At 37.3% G+C, this 23,887-nt stretch overlaps 1 protein-coding gene and 2 non-coding genes across 11 annotated transcripts in view; all 3 read left to right on the forward strand.

Moving 5' to 3' along the window:
- Positions 1-17,350, forward strand: part of LOC129945740 (dynein heavy chain, cytoplasmic) — a 35,376-nt gene extending 18,026 nt beyond the window's left edge. For 5 of the 9 annotated variants that reach the window (XM_056055622.1, XM_056055625.1, XM_056055627.1 and 2 more), the window contains 10 exons: positions 6-778; positions 835-1,208; positions 1,270-2,543; positions 2,607-2,716; positions 2,783-3,507; positions 9,342-9,540; positions 10,020-10,137; positions 13,287-13,638; positions 13,712-16,686; positions 16,746-17,350. In XM_056055622.1, coding sequence (XP_055911597.1) covers positions 6-778; positions 835-1,208; positions 1,270-2,543; positions 2,607-2,716; positions 2,783-3,507; positions 9,342-9,540; positions 10,020-10,137; positions 13,287-13,638; positions 13,712-16,686; positions 16,746-17,180 — 7,335 coding nt within the window. In that variant the 3' untranslated portion in view covers positions 17,181-17,350. Of the gene's footprint in view, positions 1-5; positions 779-834; positions 1,209-1,269; positions 2,544-2,606; positions 2,717-2,782; positions 3,508-3,676; positions 3,873-9,341; positions 9,541-10,019; positions 10,138-13,286; positions 13,639-13,711; positions 16,687-16,745 lie in introns of all 9 variants that reach the window. The other 4 variants (XM_056055623.1, XM_056055626.1, XM_056055628.1 and 1 more) reach the window with 1 other exon arrangement.
- A 1,589-nt stretch (positions 17,351-18,939) lies between these two features.
- Trnaq-cug (transfer RNA glutamine (anticodon CUG)) lies at positions 18,940-19,011 on the forward strand. The gene has a single exon. It is a non-coding gene; the product is annotated as a tRNA-Gln (tRNA).
- Positions 19,012-19,529: 518 nt separating this feature from the next.
- Trnaq-cug (transfer RNA glutamine (anticodon CUG)) lies at positions 19,530-19,601 on the forward strand. The gene has a single exon. It is a non-coding gene; the product is annotated as a tRNA-Gln (tRNA).
- Positions 19,602-23,887: the final 4,286 nt, after the last annotated feature.

Consider the following 23,887-nt stretch of genomic DNA (forward strand, 5'->3'; position numbering starts at 1 on the left):
CAAAGGTTCTGCAATTGTATCAAATCTCCAACCTTAATCATGGTTTGATGATGGTGGGTCCATCGGGATCTGGTAAATCCACCGCATGGCGAGTTCTTCTGAAGGCTCTTGAACGTTTCGAGGGGGTCGAGGGTGTTGCCCATCTCATTGATCCCAAGGCCATTTCCAAGGAGGCTCTGTATGGTGTAATGGATCAGAACACTCGTGAATGGACCGACGGATTGTTTACACACATTTTGAGGAAGATCATAGACAATGTGCGTGGTGAGATCAACAAACGGCAATGGATCATCTTCGACGGTGATGTGGATCCCGAATGGGTGGAAAACTTGAACTCCGTGTTGGATGACAATAAGTTGCTGACACTGCCCAACGGAGAGCGGTTGTCGCTGCCTCCAAATGTGAGAGTGATGTTTGAGGTGCAGGATCTTAAGTTCGCAACACTCGCTACGGTGTCTCGTTGTGGAATGGTTTGGTTCTCGGAGGATGTTCTCTCGACGGAAATGATCTTCGAAAACTATTTGTTACGTCTGAGGAATACTCCATTGGAGGATGGAGATGAAGAATTCGGCATGATCAAGAGTAAGGATAAGGAGGATGAGGTTTCACCTTCGTTGCAGACCCAGAGGGAAATCGCAATGCTGTTGCAACCATACTTTTCGGCTGATGGCATTGTTGTCCGTACGTTGGAGTATGCCATGGATCAGGAGCACATCATGGACTTTACGCGATTGAGAGCCCTCAGTTCGTTGTTCTCGATGTTGAATCAAGCTGCAAGGTGATCATCATAATACTCATTGCATTTTGGAATGTTTTAATTTTGTGGTTTTTCAGAAACATTTTGAATTTCAACGCCCAACATCCTGATTTCCCATTGAGCCTCGATCAACTGGAGCAGTATGTTCCCAAGGCTTTGGTGTATTCGGTTTTGTGGTCATTTGCCGGAGATGCTAAGCTCAAGGTACGTATCGACTTAGGCGACTTTGTCCGCAGTGTGACAACAATTCCGCTGCCTGGAGCTGCTGGAGCTCCGATTATCGATTACGAGGTTAATATGGCTGGCGAGTGGGTGCCATGGTCAAACAAGGTGCCTGTTATTGAAGTGGAGACTCATAAAGTTGCTTCGCCTGATATTGTTGTACCCACATTGGATACCGTTCGTCATGAGTCTTTGTTGTACACATGGTTGGCTGAACATAAGCCATTGGGTAAGAATTTTTAATTACTAAGACCTTAGGGTAATCCCTATTTCTCGATCCCTTCTTTCAGTTCTCTGTGGTCCCCCTGGTTCGGGTAAGACAATGACTTTGTTCTCGGCATTGCGAGCCCTTCCTGACATGGAAGTTGTTGGCTTGAATTTCTCATCGGCAACCACACCCGAATTGCTTCTGAAGACCTTCGATCATTATTGCGAATACCGTAAGACACCCAATGGTGTGGTATTGGCTCCAGTGCAGATTGGAAAATGGCTTGTATTGTTCTGTGATGAAATCAATTTGCCGGACATGGACATGTATGGTACTCAGCGTGTGATTTCATTCTTGAGGCAGCTGGTTGAGCATAGAGGATTCTACAGAGCCAGTGATCAAGCTTGGGTTTCGTTGGAACGCATTCAATTCGTTGGAGCGTGTAACCCACCTACTGACCCCGGACGTAAGCCGCTCAGTCACAGATTCTTGAGACACGTTCCCATAATATACGTGGATTATCCTGGAGAAACTTCATTGAAACAGATTTATGGAACCTTCAGTCGTGCGATGTTGCGTTTGGTGCCATCGCTTCGTCGCTATTCCGAACCTTTGACCAATGCTATGGTCGAGTTCTATTTATCGTCGCAGGATCGCTTCACTCAGGATATGCAACCGCATTATGTCTATTCTCCTCGTGAGATGACACGTTGGGTGCGCGGTATTTGTGAAGCCATTCGCCCGGTAGACACAATGTCAGTGGAGGGTTTGGTGCGTTTGTGGGCTCATGAAGCATTGCGTTTGTTCCAAGATCGTTTAGTGGAGGACAATGAACGTCGTTGGACCAACGAAAACATTGACAATGTCGCCATTAAGCACTTCCCAGGTGTGGACAGAGAAAAGGCATTGATGCGTCCAATTCTCTACAGCAACTGGCTTTCCAAGGACTACATGCCAGTTAACCGTGAAGAACTACGTGATTATGTTCGTGCTCGTTTGAAGGTCTTCTATGAAGAAGAACTGGATGTGCCTTTGGTACTTTTCGATGAAGTCCTTGAACATGTTTTGCGTATCGACCGAATCTTCCGGCAACCGCAAGGTCATTTGCTTCTCATTGGTGTATCTGGGGCTGGCAAAACAACTCTGTCACGTTTCGTGGCTTGGATGAATGGCTTGTCTATTTTCCAAATCAAAGTCCACAACAAATACACCAGCGAGGACTTTGACGAAGATTTGCGTTGTGTGCTGAGAAGATCCGGTTGTAAGGATGAAAAGATTGCATTCATTTTGGATGAGTCGAATGTATTGGATTCTGGATTCTTGGAAAGGATGAATACACTTTTGGCTAATGGAGAGGTTTGTTTTTAAAATCATATTCCAGGAGTAGGTTGTTAATTTGTTTGGTTCTTTTTCGGGTAGGTTCCTGGATTGTTTGAAGGCGATGAATATACCACTTTGATGACTCAATGCAAGGAGGGAGCTCAACGTGAAGGACTCATGCTTGACTCCAGTGATGAACTTTATAAATGGTAATTTTATACTTAAAACTGAGTCTAAGAGTGGTTTTGTAAAGAAAATTGTTTAATTTTGTTCAGGTTCACGCAACAAGTTATGCGCAATCTCCATGTAGTCTTCACAATGAATCCCTCAACTGATGGCCTAAAAGACCGTGCTGCAACTTCTCCGGCTTTGTTCAATCGCTGCGTGCTCAATTGGTTTGGTGACTGGTCTGACTCGGCGCTCTTCCAAGTGGGCAAGGAGTTCACAACTCGTGTCGATTTGGAGAAACCCACATGGTCGTCGCCCGACTTCTTCCCATCCGTATGCCCACTCGTACCAGCAACTCCATCCCACCGCGACGCTGTTATCAACAGTTGCGTCTATGTTCATCAAACATTGCATCAAGCCAACTGTCGTTTGGCTAAGCGTGGTGGTCGCACTATGGCCATAACCCCACGTCACTATCTCGACTTTATTCATCATTTCGTCAAGCTATACTCGGAGAAACGTAGCGAGTTGGAGGAACAACAGCTGCATCTGAATGTCGGTTTGAACAAAATCGCCGAGACAGTCGAACAAGTCGAGGAGATGCAAAAGTCCTTGGCCGTTAAATCACAAGAACTTCAAGCCAAAAACGAGGCAGCCAACGCTAAGCTAAAACAAATGTTCAAAGACCAACAAGAGGCCGAGAAGAAGAAGATTCACTCTCAAGAGCTGCAAATTATGTTGGCCGAGCAGACCATCAAAATAGAGGAGAAACGTAAATATGTCATGGCCGATTTGGCTCAGGTAGAACCGGCAGTTATTGAAGCTCAACAAGGTAAATGTTTTGTTATTCCATTCAATTTAACTCTATCTGCAGCCATCCAAAAATGCACCCTCAGATTTTGATTTTAATTTTCATTTCGTTTTTTTTTTTTAATTTTTTTTTTACCGTTACCACTCTTTATCTCTCTCTCTCTATTCCCTTGTACTCTCGATCCCATTAGCTGTGAGTTCGATCAAAAAGAAACAATTGGCTGAGTTGCGTTCGATGTCTAATCCACCAGCTGTGGTGAAATTAGCCGTAGAGTCGGTTTGTGAACTCCTTAATGAAAATGCAACCGATTGGAAGTCGATTCGAGGAATTATGGTTAAAGATGGCTTTATCTCGTCCATTGTTAATTTGGAAACGTCCAATATCACGTACGAACAAATTAAAAAAGAATATCTTATGAAAACAAACGAAAACATAATTTCAAAAAAAAAAAATCTGAAATCAAAAATCAAAATCATTTCATTAATCATATAAACACAACATAATCTCGCCTTCTAATAATTTTATTTTGTATTATTTTTTTTCCATTAAATGCATTTATTTTATGTTTAAAATTCTATTTTAATCAATCACACCAATCATTCAAATATCACTCACAAAATAAAGAACACTACAGTAACAGCAGCTAATTTGCAAATCCTAGATCCCAAAAACGTTATGAATCCTTAATAACTCCAAATCCTAAGCCTTAATCAATTTAATTTATTTATTATACACTTTTTTAAATTTATTATTTACTCGTATTTACTTACCTATGTTGTAAAATGTGTAACACAATGTTTATGAGATGTTAGGCGTGAATATTAACGAACGGTCTAGAGAGATGTTGTAAGTAACTAACAAAAAGCAAACCGAAGATGTCTAGCAGCGGATATCGGTCGGCAGCAAAGCATGGACCGATCAAAGTTCTTCTCTTTCTTTCTCTTTGGAAATTTTTCAATTTATTTTAAACAAGGGATAATCCTATTTTTATGGCTGCTGCTGTTGACCAAGATGAATTTTGTATCCTTTCGTTTTTCTTTTTTCTTCTTATGAAAATCACTTCATCAATCGAGCACAGCCTTCATTAATAATATTGGCCCATAGGGATGACGGGAAAAGGGCAGGTTTGGGGCTATTCTCTGTTCTGATTTCCTTTGCTTCTTGGTTAGCCATTTATTTAAATTCATTTACATATTTGTATTAAAAAAATATATCAATTTTCTTTTTTTTTCTTATTTTATTGGTTGGGGTTTAGAATTACTCTTTTTGTTTTGTAAATTCAACAATTTATATTAAGCTTTTGTCTTTAAAGCTCAACGATTATTTTTATTGAAACAAAATGTGTCTTAAATAAATTCAAATACTAGTTTTGTAAAATTTAATTTACTTTATTTCGTCACCTTTCCTAAATCCCAAACAAGACCATTTAAACCTCCGATTGCAGAGAAGCCTTAAAGCAAATAATTTAAATAAACAAAAATTATGAAAGGTTGAAATTTTTTTTACAAAAAAAAAACAACATTTTAAAATGGAGTAAACATGGTTTAAATTTTCAGTTTAAAAATTACCTTTACCATAAAATTGTTGTTCGGCTTTAATATAATTATTGTCCTAGTTCACACCACGATGCATGCGTCGCTGTTAGTTCGATCTATAAACAGCAAAATTCTTTGGATATTAAAACTTTAAGGACCTCAGATTTTTTTTAAAGGTTTACTTGTCATAATCGTCTTTTTAACGCCTTAGAAAATTTTGTTTATTTTTGTGGTACATCAGTCCGATCGTCTTATTGGTCAATTCGATTTCTTTAAAATCAGTTTTTCACTTGTAATATTTTGCTTATTTATAATTTTAGTAATGCATTTGTTTTACGTTTGTGTCTTTTTTTATGAGTAACAACCTAGGTTGCAAAGAAAAACATTTTCTTGAAAATTTCGCTCATTCACTTAAAGCCTTTCGTAACTCTTACAACTAAATGCAGAATTATTGTGTAAAAGTTTCATATTAATAGATTTATTTAATAGCAAGAACACCAATTTGTTTACTCATTCAAATGACGTAATCTCAGTTGTATAAGATGGTTTAGGAAGAAACTATTGATGAGTAGTTCTAGTACAAAAAACTTAATTTCGGAAATATAGGATTTTTTTTATATTTTTCAGATTATATTCAATTGAAAGCTTTAAACACGTTTTGTCCTTTTTTCTATTTATGAAAGTCTTCAAGAAAATATGCGACTTGTATTAATTTTCACGTAAAGGACCAAGAAAACTTGATTTCTTGATCCAATCCAATTAATTTTGTTGTTTACATTTGAAAGAAAAAGCCCAATAAAAAAAACTAACATGGACAAACAGAAACTCCTCATATGCCTTACTTAGCCATCCAATAATTCTATGCATGATTTCCTTTCGTATTATATTTAAAACAAATATTTAAACATTTTTCGGTGGATAATGTTTTCTGCTTTACTATTCCTCCTATCCGAAGAATGGTGTCCACTGTCCCAAATTTTCTCCATATTGCCTGGTTTTCCTAATCCAAAAAAACTATTTTTAGAACGTTTCTAAGGTTTTCTTGGATTAAGGTCAAGGCATTGGTCTGATCAACACCTTCTTTATTTTCAAATGCTCACACCATGTCATTGGTATATCTATACCAACTGGTATTTTCATGTGATTTCCTAAGAAGCCCGCTTGGCGAAGGGAGCTTGGATATAGGTACTTCACAATTTGGAAGGTATAAGCATTTTATAAAAATTGTAAACGAGCAGCGTTTAAATTTTCGCAACAACCAATCTAATGTCCCATAAGATCACCGGAACATCTTTCTAAATGTGTATTTTTATATATGTATGTATTTCGTTCATTATTTGGGTTTATTCTGGTTTAGTACGGAGAAAATTTAAATGTCTTGATAAACTTTATCTGGTAACCTAACAAAAAAATTGTCGGGTTCAGGCAACATAAGGGAATGCGATCTTCTTCTGACAAGCTAAAAGTCCAGCACGTAAAGTAATTTTACTAATTTCTCTACCAATTTGAGAAGGAACCCTTTTTTACAATACATTTAATGGAATTATTCAGAAAATAAATTATAAAATAATAAAGTTTAGCTTTCAGTTGAATGTATAAAACACGATCAACTGTCATTTTGACATAAGTAGAATTGACTTGATAGGGAGATTTTATTTGACTAACTTTCCATTAAAGTTGCTTTTAAGAAAATACTAGAAAATTGCCTTACTTTCAAGTCCCTTATATCGCCCGAATCTGGCCAATTTCTTTTTTTAAGTATACATTGGGCAGGTTCAGGCAACATAAGGGACTTCATTTGCAGTCAACTTCATTCTTTGAACGTACATTTTGACCAATGCAACTAGTTTGTTTTTTAACTGTCATAATCTTAAATCTTGGAACTTTACTTCACTAACCTCTACCTTCAGTTAATAGTACAAAAAGTACCAACACAATTACTGTCTTTAAAACACTCCTTAGGCGAGCTACAAGTCCACCACGATTTGTATGTTGTATTGTAAAGAAATATTAGTTATTTCTTTTCCAAATTGAGAAGGAACCCTAGAAAGGATTAAATAAATAAATCATAGAGTAATAAAGTTCAGCTTTCAGTTGAATTAAAAAAACTTTATCAACTGCCATTTTGATAGAAGTAGACTTGACTTGACAGTTAGTTAGATTTTTCTTGGCTAACTTTCCAGTCAACTTTCCAATAAAATTGCCTAAATTAGAAGGTAATTTTTTTGCTGGCCAATCAGATACTAGAAACTTGCCTAACTTTCAAGTCCCTTATGTTGTCCTGCGCAATTTGAGCTCGCATAAACAGAACTGCAGAAGTGAAGTAATGAAATATCCCATTTCCTCTGTTAATATCTTAGTGATCGAGGCCGAAAATTGAACCTAAAACTTTTACTAACTCCTCCCTCAATAATCGAAATAATAATAAATTGAGGATAAGTCATCACTTCTACATATGTTCTGATCCAATCTAAGAAGAAATTTTATAGTTTGCATTTAATCTCGAGTTGGATAGGCTATCCTGAATTTATACATTTTTAGATACATTATTGACCGTATCCTCGTTAAATTAGCTGGCACAATAACAGCTGGATCCAAGGCCCGATTTAGAGGCCTCGGGGCAATAAAGAAGCGGAGGCCACATAGCCCCAAATTATGTACAAAATAAAGTAATCCATTTTTATTCACTCGAGTTTTTCAATAAATAATTTATTGCACATATAAATACAAACGGAATACATATTACCAAGACTAGGCTCTTAATCATCCGGATACACTTTCAACAATGCCTCTGTTGCAGCGTGCAACTTTTCAGCATCCATCTTCTCGATGTGATTCAGGAATCCAAATCTCAAACCTACAGCTTCATAGGCATGCAATCTTTCAGTAAGAGAAACGGATAGCTGGTCAATCACTGGGATGAAGGCAGATTCAACCTCACATTTCTCGTTCTGGTGCGGGTGCGTGATTCTTCATTATTCTTCGTCATCAGATATTTTTTTGTGGCTGCTTTCTCGTATTTATCAAAATCATTTCGTTTGGATTCCACGAATGATTTCAATGATTCTAGTGCAGCATTGCCGATTCAAGAATCATTTTCGGGTCTTGCAAAATCTTGTTTCTACCGTTGAAACGCTCCAAGATATCGTTTTAAAATGTTGCAAACAAAGCGGTTTCAAGACCACTCATCTTCTGTAAAAGGTGCGTTGCTTCATTCCTTACGATGTCTTTTTGCTTTTAATTGGAAGATATGCTGGTTAGAGCTTCGATTTCCGAATAGCCGTTGACTTAGGCTTTTGTAGCTTCAACTCGACAAGACCAACGAGTGTAGCTAAACCCCGGTTGCCCTCCCCTGGCTGGATCAGCTGTTCTTTCAAATACAAAACAGTAATTTAATACTTTCTCTTTTACACGGATACCGTATCTGTAATTGAACACAACCTAAATCACTGCATCATTACGTCCTCCACAAACTGTCAACATCAGCACGTCTCTAATACATTGCAAATATGTTTTTAGAAAACGCTCTTCTTAGGTACCGTTTTTAATTTTTAAAACACAAATTGTTTCCGTGTGTTACTAATATATGTCGAAATTCCAATATTTGTAATATCTTTTTGTCTATATACAATTCCGATCTTCAGAATTCTAGGGAAAAGGCATGAAATATTGACATACATTAAAACGCATGTCAAAAAGGAGAACATGCTCTTTGTTCTGTAATAATGGTTTAAAGACCATACTTTATAACTTTTAAAGTAGTGGTTCTCGGGAATTGCAATGGAGAAATTTTGATCCATGTTCCTAATCAACCCGTTAACATTTTTTAGAAAAGTTACATATTTTCTGTCGATGTTGTTTTTTTTTCTAAATACTTTTTCTGGCCAACTTCTTTTACATTTTTGTATTCCTTTTCGAAACGAATTATTTAAAAAAAAACCTCATGAAATTGATCAGTTGCTTGTTTCTATAAAATTCAGAATATTGTTTAACAAAATGACTTCGTCAGTAAATACAAAACTTTTTATGTTATACAAAACTTGATATTGTTATCTTCCTAGCTTCAAAATAAATTCCACTCAATGTAACCGCATGGCTAATCAAGAAGTTTTGTTTTTGTAGCGTCAGTCCTCTTTTCGGCGGCGGAGAAATTCAATTTTTAATGAATCGTTCCTTTTTGATAAATTATAAGTTTCTTAGTTAAATTTAATTCCCACCTTTTTCGATTAAGTAAAAAAAAAGTAACATAATAAAAAAAAATAAAACAATTATTGAACAAACAAACAAAAATGAAATGAATTGAAAATCATTTTTCTTCAGCTGTAAAATCGATCAAAAAGCAACAACTCGTCGAGGTGCGAACAATGTCCAATCCACCAGCTGTGGTGAAATTGGCTTTAGAGTCAATATGTTTGCTCCTTGGAGAGAATGCGTCCGATTGGAAGTCAATTCGTGCTGTTATAATGAGAGAAAACTTTATAAATTCAATTGTATCTAACTTCGGTACTGAAGATATAACGTAAGCATGTTAACAAATTAATTAATTAATTAATAATAAATTGAACTTTACACCTTAATTATTTTTTGTATGTTATTTTAGTGTTTTTTTTTTTATTTAATTCTTCAAATTAATTTTGTTTTCAAAATATATAATATTGGTATTTTGCTTAAAGACAATTTTTATTTTTATTTTTGGTGAAGGAAAATTTCAACTAAATTGTAAATAATTATCGAAACTAAATTTTAAAAAATCAAGTGAAAAGCTTTATTTTGTGTTTTTCTTTGTACTTCTTCTATAAAATAAAATAACATCAAATTAAACAAAAACAAATAAAAAAATGAATATTCTTGTCAAATATTAAACTAAAAATAAAATAATCAATGCTTCTGCTTGTTTTCATCACGTTTTCGATTTTTTTTTAAATAATATATTATTTAGTTTTTTTTATTATTATAATATAAGGACTTTTTATTAATCATTTTTTTTAATTTCCTAAGCGATGAGGTACGTGAAAAGATGAAATCGAAGTACTTGAGCAATCCAGATTATAACTTTGAGAAAGTTAATCGCGCCAGTATGGCATGTGGTCCTATGGTTAAATGGGCTATTGCACAGGTAAGTTGTTGATTTTGATGCTTTTTTTCTGAAAATATAAATTGAAAATTATATATGAGGGATCTGGTTGTAATAATGGTTTCATTCATAAGTACTAAGGATGTTTTCATAAACGTCGAGTATCTGCGTTAGTACAACCGTGTTTCTGCTTTGTTGCATTAATGAACACACTTATTCTGTAGAACCTTTGTAGGCCTGCTTGAGTACGAATTTAAGAAGACACAGAATGTTCATAAACGTCACCCAAAAATCGAAAAAAAAAAATTTTGATAACCAAAATATCAAAGGAAAAAAATGTTTCAACTTTCTTAATTGACTTCTTCTTACGATTAAAAGTTAAATTTATTGAAGCAGCTTCTTTTTTCCCAATAAAACTTATATATTTCTCATATTCGACGAACCAAATTTTTGCATGATCAGAAATTAAGGCAAAACAATACTACAACATCCCAAAGGTAGTAAACATTTTTGGCCATTTGTAAAAAACGTACGAAACACCACGTCATCCTCGGTTCCAACGCTCGTCCACAATGACACTCCCTATATAAGCTCGATTGATAAAGCCAATTTGCTTGCAGCACAGTTTGCTGTTAATTCTACGCTACCGGAAAGTGTCATGAGTCCTCCTGTTCTTGAGAGCGTAAATGATTCTATGTGACGAATCTTCTTTCGCACTCGTGCAGTTGCAAGAGCACTGAAAGACCTTGACATACACAAATCCGCTGGCCCGGACAGTATCTCCCCAATTGTTCGGAAGAGGTGTTCTTCATCGCTGGCAAAATCACTGCGTAAACTTTTCAATCTTTCCTACTCTACAGGTCTCTTTCCGAGCAGATGGAAAATAGCATTTGTCCAGCCTGTCCCTAAAAAGGCGAATCCTCCTCTCCCACTAAATATCGTCCAATAGCAATCACGTCCCTTCTTTCCAAGGTCATGGAAACGCTGATTAATTATCAGCTCAAGAAATATCTTGAAGAACTGGAGCTTCTTAATGAGAGTTTGGCACCAAGTTCTCTTATCGAAAATTCGTGCTTTTGGTATCTCTTTGGTATCGAATCTCTTCTTCGTTGGATTAGAAATAACCTTTCTAACCGTTCTATACAAGTTGTATTGGATGGTTTCAAGTCTAAAATGCATAAAATAAATGCTGGTATCCCCCAGGGCTCCGTTTTGTATCCGACTCACTTCCTTATATTCATAAATGATCTTATGTCTGCCACTTCTAATCCATTGAACTGTTTCGCCGACTACAGTACCCTCAGCTTTTCATATTCGTTTCTAGATTCACATACTTGTCCTTCGTGAAACTTCAACGGCAGCGTATGAAAAGCTGATTAAATTCTGATCTTGACAGCATTGTCCAATGGGGAGTCAGAAACCGTGTAGAATTTAATGCTTCGAAAACTCAATGCTGTCTCCTGTCGTTAAAGCGTAACAAACCACCGATGCCACTATCTACGAATGGCACTTGCATTCAGGAAACTAATCAACTGTCAGTACTCGGTGTGTGTAACACAGATCACCTTTTATTTTATGTCTAACGCAGGTCTAAGTTAGGCAGACGTTTATAAAAACACCCTAAATCAGCAACTGTGGACTTAATGTGAAAGGACTCAAGACAAAAATATTATTTAAATGTCATAAATGCTGTATCCCTAAACAAAGCTTCCACAGTAAAATATGACAACTGTTCAAAAATTAAGTTGGAATTAAAATATTAAGCCTAATGTTTGACCAGAGGCCATCCAGTGGATGGACATACTAATGTACGCAAATATTGAGATAAGCACGTTTAATATTGTGGCCAGACTTAGAAAGGGAAACTTACTTTTAAAAAAAACACGAACAAAATTCAGAGATTAATATGTATTGAAGCGAATAATGCCATGACAACAACTCATACAGTAGCTCTCGAAACATTTCACTTACAAGCCCTACTCTATCTCTTCATAAAAAAAATGTTTACAAAGTATGGCTGACATTTTCAGACTTTTTTGAACCAGAATAGTACTATTACCATACTTAGCCATTTTGTTTTTCTTTGAAACTAAGAACAAAAATAGAACAGCTGCTGTAGCTAATCAGGACTCGAATGTCCCTTTTGGTTGGTATCCAAGGTGGCCTTTGAAAAACATTGTTCGATAATCTCTGTGATGATATCTCCCTTGCAACTAAAAAAATAAGATTTCTTACATAGTATCTATTTTTCTTTTCTTTTCCCGTTATGTTGAATAATTGAATATGTTGCTCAAGTTAAAAGTTTAGTCTTTAATAACAGGTTAACTTGGAATAACCATGTCGATACAGCTGTGTCAATAATTTGTGCTTCACTTAGAGGACTATCTGTTACTAGATCCGTACTACCTTCCCATATTAAATTACACTAGTAAAAGCACTTGTCCTACATATAGGAACATACGGTAGTGAGCTGTTTGCTAATCTTGATTCTCAATCAGCTCACACATTAAAGGTGGCATTTAATGCAATAGGTTTGTTTTAACCGGTAGCTTTCTTCAAATATCGTTGTTGTTATCTTAAAATTGAATGTTATCTCCAAGTTATCTATGTAACAGACTTAATTTTTGTGTGTCTAGCTGTTCCATTTTATGCTCTCGTCCATCTTTACGTGTTTGACATCGCGCGGGAAATTTTTCGTTAATGCTGTTGGTCTGTGGAATAACCTTCTCAGTCAAATGAGGTCTAGAATCGAAAACAGAAAGTTTAACTTGATGTAGAGCCGACATACAAATAAATAAATATCAAATATCGAATGAATTTCTCGAGAGTCATTCTAGCAAAGAAACTTTGCTTTCTGCTCTCCAAAATGTTGGCCCATTTGTCGTTAACAACGAATCATAGTCTCTAAATAGACTTGCCCACATTTTTTTATAAATTCATAGTTTGCTTTGTCTCTTTTAAAAAGAACCCGACAATTATTCTTAAATTTCTTGACGTTTCTACTCCGTTTTTTCCGGGTTGTTGTTGTCCTCTCTTCGAACTCTTAAGCCTTAATAGTGGAGGAAACATAATCTTTTACCATCTTCCTTTACTTTCTTTGGGCGTTATCGATCCCAAAAAAACACCAATATTTCTTATACAGTATCAAGATATCAATTTTATATATTTTTGTTTCTTATTCTTTTCATTAGATTGAATACGCTGATATGTTAAAACGTGTCGAGCCTCTGCGTGATGAATTGCAATCACTTGAAGACCAAGCTGCCCTCAATATGAAGCATGCTAAGGACACAAAGGATCTCGTTACCCAATTGGAGCAATCGATTGCCGCTTACAAGGAGGAATACGCCCAGCTTATTTCTCAAGCTCAGGCCATTAAAACCGATTTGGAAAATGTCCAAGCTAAGGTAGATCGTTCAATTGCTTTGCTCAAGAGTTTGAATATTGAACGTGAGCGTTGGGAAAGCACCAGTGAGACCTTCAAATCCCAGATGTCAACAATTATTGGTGATGTTTTGCTGTCCGCTGCTTTTATTGCTTATGGTAAGTGTTAGAAAACTTGATTGGATAAAATCAGTTCTCTTCAAATTGCTTTGTTTTGATCTGCCTCATTTAGGTGGTTACTTTGATCAGCATTACCGTCTGAACTTGTTCACAACTTGGTGTCAACATCTACAATCGGCAAATATACAATATCGACCGGATATCGCACGCACAGAGTATCTTTCCAATCCGGATGAACGTCTGCGCTGGCAAGCAAATGCTCTTCCTTCAGACGATCTATGCACAGAAAATGCAATTATGCTGAAGCGCTTCAACCGTTATCCTCTGATCATTGATCCATCGGGTCAAGCGACCACGTTCTTGTTGAACGAGTACGCCGGAAAGAAGATCACAAAGACCTCCTTCCTGGATGACTCGTTCCGTAAGAATCTCGAATCGGCGTTGCGTTTCGGAAACCCATTGTTGGTTCAGGACGTGGAGAACTACGATCCAATTTTGAATCCGGTCCTCAACAGAGAACTTCGCCGAACAGGTGGTCGTGTGTTGATCACTCTCGGTGATCAGGACATCGATTTGTCTCCATCATTCGTTATATTCCTCTCGACACGTGACCCGACTGTGGAATTCCCGCCTGACATTTGTTCGAGAGTGACATTTGTCAACTTCACCGTCACCAGGAGTTCATTGCAGTCGCAGTGCCTCAACCAAGTATTGAAGGCTGAACGTCCGGATATTGATGAAAAACGCTCTGACTTGCTGAAATTGCAAGGAGAGTTCCGTCTGAGGTTGAGGCAGCTCGAGAAGAGTTTGTTGCAGGCTCTGAATGATGCTAAGGGTAAGATTCTCGACGATGACTCAGTGATTACCACTCTGGAAACCCTCAAGAAGGAAGCCTTCGACATCAACATGAAGGTCGATGAAACCGACAAGGTTATAGCCGAAATCGAAACTGTGTCGCAACAGTATCTGCCTCTGTCAGTGGCATGTTCCAACATTTACTTTACCATGGACAGTCTCAACCAGGTGCACTTCCTTTACCAATACTCTCTTAAGATGTTCTTGGATATCTTTGGCACAGTTCTGTTTAACAACACGAAACTGGAAGGCAAAACTGATCACACAGTTCGCTTAACTATCATCACCAGGGATCTATTCCAGGTTTGCTACGATCGCGTGGCTCGAGGAATGCTTCATGCAGATCGCCTAACATTCGCACTGCTCATGTGCAAGATCCATCTGAAGGGAACATCCGAGGCTAATCTGGATTCTGAGTTCAACTTCTTCCTACGTAGCCGAGAAGGACTCCTGATGAATCCCACAACAGTTGACGGATTATCCAGTGAACAAATCGAGAGCGTCAACCGCTTGGCTACTCGTTTGCCCATCTTTAAGAAACTTATCGAAAAGTTGAAGTCTATGCCCGAAATCGGTGCCTGGCTGCAGCAGAGTTCTCCCGAGCAATGTGTTCCACAGCTGTGGGACGAATCGAAGGCCCTTTCTCCGGTTTCTTCGTCGGTTCATCAATTGCTGCTGATTCAAGCCTTCCGACCGGATCGTGTCATTGCCGCTGGACACAACGTCGTTAATACTGTCCTTGGAGATGATTTCATGTCGACAGCCGAGAAGGAATTGGACTTCGCTCAGGTGATTGAGAAGCAGTTGACCTGCAATACTCCAGCTTTGCTTTGCTCAGTTCCTGGATTCGACGCCTCAGGAAGAGTGGATGATTTGGCAGCTGAGCTTAATAAGAAGATCTCAAGTATTGCCATCGGTTCGGCTGAAGGTTTCAATCAAGCTGAACGAGCCATCAACATGGCTTGCAAGAGCGGAAAGTGGGTTCTCCTTAAGAACGTCCACTTGGCTCCGCAATGGTTGGTGCAATTGGAGAAGAAACTACACTCTCTTCAACCTCATTCTGGATTCAGGTTATTCTTGACCATGGAAATCAGTCCTCGAGTTCCAGTTAATCTACTTCGCGCTGGACGAATCTTCGTCTATGAACCACCACCAGGTATTCGTGCCAATCTTTTGAGAACATTCTCGACTGTTCCGGCCACACGAATGATGAAGAGTCCTGGCGAGCGAGCTCGATTGTACTTCTTGCTTGCTTGGTTCCATGCCATTGTACAAGAGCGTTTACGTTATGTTCCACTTGGTTGGTCTAAAAAGTATGAATTCAATGAGTCTGACTTGCGAGTAGCATGCGACACATTGGATACTTGGATTGACACCACTGCAATGGGACGCACAAATCTGCCTCCAGAGAAGGTTCCATGGGATGCTTTGGTGACACTTCTTTCTCAGAGCATCTATGGTGGCAAGATCGACAATGATTTCGATCAGAGATTATTGGCATCGTTCCTGTCGAAGCTCTTCACTGCACGCAGCTTTGAGGCTGACTTTGCTTTAGTGGCCAACGTAGATGGCGGCGCAGGTGGCCAGAGGCACATTACCATGCCTGATGGAACTCGTCGTGATCATTTCTTGAAATGGATCGAAAACTTGGCTGATCGCCAGACCCCATCATGGTTGGGATTGCCTAATAACGCTGAAAAGGTATTGTTGACTACTCGCGGAACTGATTTGGTAAGCAAGCTGTTGAAGATGCAACAGTTGGAGGATGATGATGAGTTGGCCTACAGCGTAGACGAGAACCAAGAAGCTGTACAGACGCGCAACGAGGATGGCAGACCATCGTGGATGAAGACATTGCACAATAGTGCCACCGCATGGTTAGAACTATTGCCAAAGAACTTGAATGTACTTAAACGTACTGTGGAGAACATCAAGGATCCTCTTTACCGATACTTCGAGAGAGAGGTGACGTCAGGAGCAAAGCTTTTGCAGACAGTTATTTCAGATCTTCAAGATGTTGTGTTGATCTGCCAGGGCGAGAAGAAACAAACGAACCATCATCGTTCCATGCTTTCAGAGTTGGTGCGTGGAATCATTCCGAAAGGCTGGAGACGTTATACTGTTCCAGTTGGATGCACAGTTATCCAGTGGATTACTGATTTCAGCAACCGTGTCCAGCAGCTGCAGAAAGTTTCTCAGTTGGTCTCGCAAGCTGGAGCTAAGGAATTACAGGTATGTTTCCATTAAAGATCGTTAATCGTGTGGTGTTCATAATTATTTTATGCTTCTAGGGTTTCCCTGTTTGGTTGGGTGGACTGTTGAATCCTGAAGCATACATCACAGCCACAAGGCAATGCGTGGCACAGGCAAACAGCTGGTCCTTGGAAGAACTTGCTTTGGAAGTGACCATAACTGAAGCTGGATCGAACTCAAATCAAAAGGACAGCAGCTTTGGTGTGACTGGATTGAAACTGCAAGGCGCACAATGCAAGAACAATGAACTTTTGCTTGCTTCAACCATCATGATGGATCTACCAGTAACTATTCTCAAATGGGTCAAGGCCAACAGTGACATTCGCGTTAGCAAGCTGACTTTGCCAGTTTATTTGAACTCAACTCGCACAGAATTATTGTTCACAGTCGATTTGGCAGTTGCTGCTGGACAGGAACAGCACAGTTTCTACGAGCGTGGTGTTGCAGTTCTCACCTCGACTGCTCTTAATTGAAATTAATTTGTAACTTGAATATAAGCTAAGCTTAGTATTCGTAGTCGCTCAAAGCGTTTTAAAGTATAATTATATTCCTTTTATTTAAGTCAATATTTTGGCATTCAATTATTACTATTCAAATATATTAATTAACAAAGTAAAACAATAAAATGTTATTAACCAATAAACTAGGTCTCTTGTTTATTATTATGGAAAAGTCTAGAAGGATTTAAAGCTCCTAGAAATACAAGCTTGGTGAAGATTTACTGTGACTTTAAACATAATCATTTGGGTTCAATGATAGATGTACAGACATAATAAAAGAAATGGAACTAATCATCAAATTAGGCCACGCCTACTAAATTAGTTATGTTTTTTTTTTATAAATTACGCCCACAAGTTAGGCCACGCCTTTTAAGTTTTTTTTTTATTTTAAATAAACCACGCCCAATTATACCATATCTATGAAATAAGCCACTCCCACAAAATAGGCCACGCCCACAAATAACGCCACACCCAAAATGGGCTACGCCCACGAACTAGTCCCCACCCAAACATTAAAGAAGCCAAAATAGGACACACCGCGTATACACAAATTTCAACGACCAAATAGCTGGAAATTTGTTCGATTTTCAGTTCAAACATTTTTAAAACACTTTTTTGAAGTCTGTGGTTGACGTACAATAATGTTTTACACACCAAAATGACCGTCAATTGGTTACAAATCTAATGAGATGTAAAGTTTGAAAATCGGTTCTAAAATAGACTTGAAAATCACCGTTTTCTGAAAAAGTTGACTTTTTTCCTTTTGCACCCCCTAACTCCATAAAATAATATAGACACATGTACATTTTTTGAGTTCAAATAACGCGTCAGCAATTTTCCTTTCGATATACATCTCCATTTTAAAAATCGGCTTCGTATTTTCCGATTTATAACAACTTTTATGCAGATGAAACGAAGAAAAATCACTTTTTCATACATTTACCTGCTAAAAAATCGAAGTTCAACGTTTGTAAAAAAACATGCAATAAAAGTTGTCCTAAGGGTAGTTTTTTGTAAGGAATTCAAATTTGTTAACTATTTTTCCCTATCAACTCTTGTTTTTATGTTTTTTGAAGAGAAAACTAGAAAACTAGCACTTCCAAAAATAGGCCACACCCAAACAGAAGTCACGTTCACAATTAAGCCACACCCACAAGCTAGTTCGTACTTGTAAAATAAAGCTCCAACAATCTTTAAAATTTTGTGATGTAAGAAACTTTAATAGGCATTATGTCTAAAATGTATGACCGTATGACGCACAAATAACATCCTGGGTGTTGTCCGCTAGCATACCAGTCTCACGGGCAAGTAACACAAAACTTGCTTACAATTGCAGAGCCCAAATATTCCAAAGAAATAATTTTTTTGGCATCGCTCCCCATTTTTTGGCAATAGTGTTCAATATTTCCTAACTTTTTGTAAGCGAAAAGCTAATTGTTCCGCGTAGGTATGATACTGATTTTCTGACAAGATTTAGAGTTTTACGTACGCTTAAAACTATAGGTCCCCTCCATCCCTGAAAGCATTACTAGCACACAGGAATAGTTTAGAGTTGTAGGTCACTAGGCCCTAGTTCTCAAAGGACTGCTGCGGCACCTAATTTATTTGTATGTATAAAGTACCAAACTTTCTTTAAATGTATAACCGGAAAAGACACTACTCTCAAAATCCTTGTACCATATCCTGAAAATAAACAATATGAAATTTTGTAATACAGTGAATCCTGTCAGTCGGTTCCATGGTGTAATGGTTAGCACTCTGGACTCTGAATCCAGCGATCCGAGTTCAAATCTCGGTGGAACCTTTTTTCTTGCCCCCAAACCAGCAACAGTCCCCAAAATCCCCAATCCTTACTCATGTATAGACATGTACCTACATAAGTCTGATAGTTATTGCGCCAGTTCGTTTTTTCTCTATACAAATTATAATTAATCGTGGAACCATAATATTCTCAGGCAGGAAAGCTTAAAAAAAGTATCCCAATCATGTATGTAGTCTTCAGGTCTGTTTGAGTCCCCCCACCCACACCTAGAAAAGCGAATAAAATTAAACAAATTAATCGAAAATACACTTGGTTACTACTTGCTACTTACAAATAAACATTTATTTTCTAAAATTAAAATATATTCAGAAACAGTTTCCGAAATAGAAGGTACCTAGCCCCATCTATAGCTTTCTTCTCACTGAACTTGATTTGATTCATCTCCCTTCTGAAAGTCTTTTGTTGCCAAAAAGTGCATCACTCTATTTATAGAACTTGCATTTTTTGAAAACATCAATGATTGGCTTTTAAGCTGGAAGTTTGACATCATTTTGAAACATGGTTCCATGGTGTAATGGTTAGCACTCTGGACTCTGAATCCAGCGATCCGAGTTCAAATCTCGGTGGAACCTTGATGGAATTTTTTAAAATTTATCTTGGTTGTATTTTGTAAATGGAAGTTGTTATAATTTATAAGAAGGTTTATTTTATGAATTAAGGAAAGTTAAGGACTGAATGGAAATAAAAATTAGCTAAAAAAGAAGTAAATTTAACTTTATTAAAGAGAGAAATAGTCGATCTCATAACCCGAGCTCGTAACTCCACGTTAAAAATTATACCTAGGTATTTGAAATTCATTTTATGGAACTTCACTGTTATTATATTTCTTAATATAGTTTAGCACTTAACTTGCTTCATAAGTCCAAGAGTTTAAAATTAATACAAACATTTTTTAAATACGAATCTCTCGTTTTTTGGTGAAATTTGCAATTTGTGAGTTAAGAGGTTTGATTTTGAGGCCGACAAAATGTGAAAAGAATTGAAGGGCGAAATGCAAGGGAGTTTTAACTTTGGAGAACTTGAGTTGTGAATTGCTAACACTTATATACAAAGAGTCTTAAGCTAACCATTAGTTTTCAACTTAATTACATACTTAAAGTGGCGCTACAGTCCTGTGTGAACTAGGGCCTCATCCAACAAACTTCTCCATCTAGCTCGGCCCCTAGCATCTAGTCTCCAGTTTCGCGCTCCAAGTTGGGTGTGGTTACTTTCCACTTTCTACTTCGTTGTCTTGTGGGTGTGGATTCAAAGACTTTCCGGGTCGGAGCATTAGTTTTCATGCGCTCTACGTGACCCAGCCCATTAGTTCTCAACTGGTCCTACTTTTATAAATTGACTAGCTGGCCCGGCAAACGTTATTCTTCTATTTTTGTATTTAAGGTAATTTGGTTCCAATAATTATAACGGCCACACTAAAGATGAAAAGGCATTTTTTTAAACATACACAGGATAATTTTTTACACATTTACACTATACCCGTTTTTGAAAGCGAACTTGTTTACGTCTTTTCTTTATAAAGGAGAAAAAAAAATCATAAAATTGGAATAAATTTGAAATTTTAAAATATTATTAAAAACATATATATGGATATAAAAAAGTGCTTCACTATATGATGAGGCCACATACAAAACTCAAGTTAGTGATATGTATTTAATATTTCTGGTTTTGAAAGATATACTTACAATTTTTTTCCAAATTTTCCTCCACTTTTTGATGTAACATCTAAAAACAGTTTTAAATAGATTCATAGTTTTTCAAGAATAGTAGTATGAAATTTGGTCCCAGGCATCGTTTATAGCTTCGATAAAGGTGTATTTTTCTTTACTTTGTATGCCGCCTTCATAAGCTTTTACAAGACACAAAGTGAATTATATTAGGTAAGTCCGGTGAAATGGATGGTCATTACAAAAAGTTCCACGTCTTCTGATTGATTGTATTTTCTAATATCTTGTTGAAAAATTCAAGTTAGAGGTCCCAGAAAGTTTAACGGGTTTGGAAATAATCGTTCCAACAAACATTTGTAGTTGTTTCCGTTTATTGTTGTGGACAAAAGCTTTAACCTCATGGCACCTTATGTAAGGCTGTAACTCCTTCGATAATAAGTTGGCTCTTTCTCAGATATGTAATAGGATTTATAATGGAGAACGTCAAAGTAGAACTTTGTTCTTATCCCAAAAAACAAGGCGTTTCCATTCACTGCTCCAAAAGATATGTTTTCTTGCAAAATTCATTCCATGCTACTTTTGCACTTTTTCAATATCCTCTTTTGGATTATACCTATCGCTTTTTCAAGTATTCTATGGACTGATTTTATGCTAGCTTATACTCCAGTTATGTCGGTATTGCTGCTGTTGTACTTCTTTTTTCCAATATTTTTGTGGTTCTAGAAAATAACTGTAATAATATCAAAAAAATTGCTTATGTTTAATAAAGCAACCAAATATTTACAACAACTTCGTCCTTACTCCTTATGATACACTTATATTATAAACTGCTCACCATTGACCTCTTGCTTTGAATGCTTAAAATGGACTACCCCAATCCCAATCTCAAAACTCAACATTTCGTCCTCGATCCTGCAGCTGTGGCCTGACTTTTGCTACTTTTCGGTCTACAAGCTTATCGACTCACTATGGAAAAGGGTGTGCCCTAAATCACACCATGTTGGTTGACCAATCCATTTGCTTCACGGTTGCAGGTAGCGCTCATCAATGCACTATGACGAGGTTGTCTATCGTGCAGCTGCGCACAAATTTGGTTTCCATCGGTTCGGTGGTGTTGCGGTCGCTTCCTAAACCATTTTTTGATCGAAAAGAAACTAGCTGGTGATTATGTGGTTCGGTTTTTTGTATGTTTTTGCTAACGTGAAAGTTTCTGATCGTTTGTAAAAAATTGTATATTTCAATTGAATATCTGACATTAATCTTACAGTTGAATGTGAAACTAATTTTCTTACAATCAATTCTGAGGATTGATATTTTTCGCTTACAGATCTAAAAATATTGTAAGATAGGTACACTGCCAACCACTAGGGTGAGGCCACACATTTTGGAATCGATTTATAGCTGGTGGAAGAGTTGTATACCCGGAAACTTTTACTACCTGTGAATAGGCACGTATGTATGTATTTCACCATAACCAATTCATAGAATTAGAAACGAGCATTGGAACTTGGAATTTCCCAATATCAAATAATGAACTACTAAAAAAAGCGTATAAAAAATGCTTCACTTGGATGAGGCCATTGAGAATATTTCTGTGTGGAGTTTTCTATTGCAAACTTTTTTAGAGAATACATACAGTTGTGTTAAAAAAAATAGGAGTGCCTGTTCTTTTTAGATTAAATCGTGACTCAAAAGTTGTAGGTATAATTTTTTAAATTTTGTTTTTCTTTTGTACAAAATCGGTCCAGTCTTTTATTATTATGCTTAACATGAATTTTATCAAAATAAAGCCAAAACGAATTGTTCAAAATAATAGAAGTAAACAAAATAAAGTATGAAAAACTAAAAAAAAAATATTCAATATTAAGATTTTGTTGTCAGTATTTTGTGGAAAATCCTTTGTTTTTATAATTGCTGCACATCTGCGTGGCATAGAGTTCAAAAGGGCCTGACAACACTCAATTGGAATTTGGTTCCATGTTTCCTCGACTGCGTCCCACAACTGCCTCGAATTCAAGGGTCTTCGTCGAGAAACACCCTTTTTCACATCTGCCCCTAAATTTTCTATGGGATTGAGGTCAGGTGAATGAGCTGGCCAGTCCATGACCTCAACCCCATTGACTCGAAACCATTCCTTGGCAGACTTACTGGTGTGTTTCGTGTCGTTGTCTTGTTGAAATACCCATTTAACCGGCATATTCCAACTCGCATAAGGCAGCATCACACTGGAATTATATCCACATAAACGCGCTGGTCCATCGTGCAAATGATTTGTTGTATGGGGCCAACACCAGCACATGAGAAACTGCTCCATGCCATCCCTTTAGCACCTCCATGCTTTACCGTGTTAATGGTGTACCGAGGCTTAAACTTGGAATTTTCTGGACGTCGGACGTATTGCCTAGAGTTCCACCGAATAAAACAATTTTGGTCTCGTCAGTCCACAAAATATTTCGCCATTTCTCTGCAGGCCAATTAGCATGGCTTCTTGCAAATTTCAAACAAGCGGCTACATGTTTTTTGTAAGCATCGGCACTTTTCGTGGACTGCGAGCGGAAAGATTGTGTTCCACCAATGGCCTTCTTATTTTTATGCTACTTACTGCCAGTCCTAGATCTTTCTGGACCATCTTAGAGGACGCAAAAGGATCCTTTCGGCTGTAGCGAGCAATACTACGATCGTCATTTTCACTCGTTTCTCGTTTCCGTCCCCGGGTTTCGACTTTATTTTCATATTTTACAGCATTGGCGATCATTTGGTCAGAGCACCTCAACATCAACTTTATATCCTTATACGTTTTTCCTTCATTTTGCAACTTTTTTATGATTTCCCGTTTTTCGTCGGTGCAGTGCTTTCCTCGGCCCACTAAATAACCAAACTTGTTTAGATATTCGATATTCCAACTATTTAATATTCCTATTTTAATTTAGTTACTTACTGTTTATTTTTTTAAGTTTTTGATTTTTTTTTTACGTACAATATAACTCACACTCCTATTATTTTGAATAGACTGATTGAGAGTAAAGATCATTTGATCACTGGTTACAAATGTAAACGGTTATGAATTGCAAACTAGTTCATTGTTTTATCATCTTTAACGTCCCGTTATACTTACCGGTAGAGAAATGGGCTGATTACGAGTACACACATGGTAAGAAAAACACTTGAGCAAATTTTGTAAAAGCACTCCTATT

Source organism: Eupeodes corollae, chromosome 2 (assembly GCF_945859685.1).
Source record: "Eupeodes corollae chromosome 2, idEupCoro1.1, whole genome shotgun sequence".
Lineage (NCBI taxonomy): Eukaryota > Metazoa > Arthropoda > Insecta > Diptera > Syrphidae > Eupeodes > Eupeodes corollae.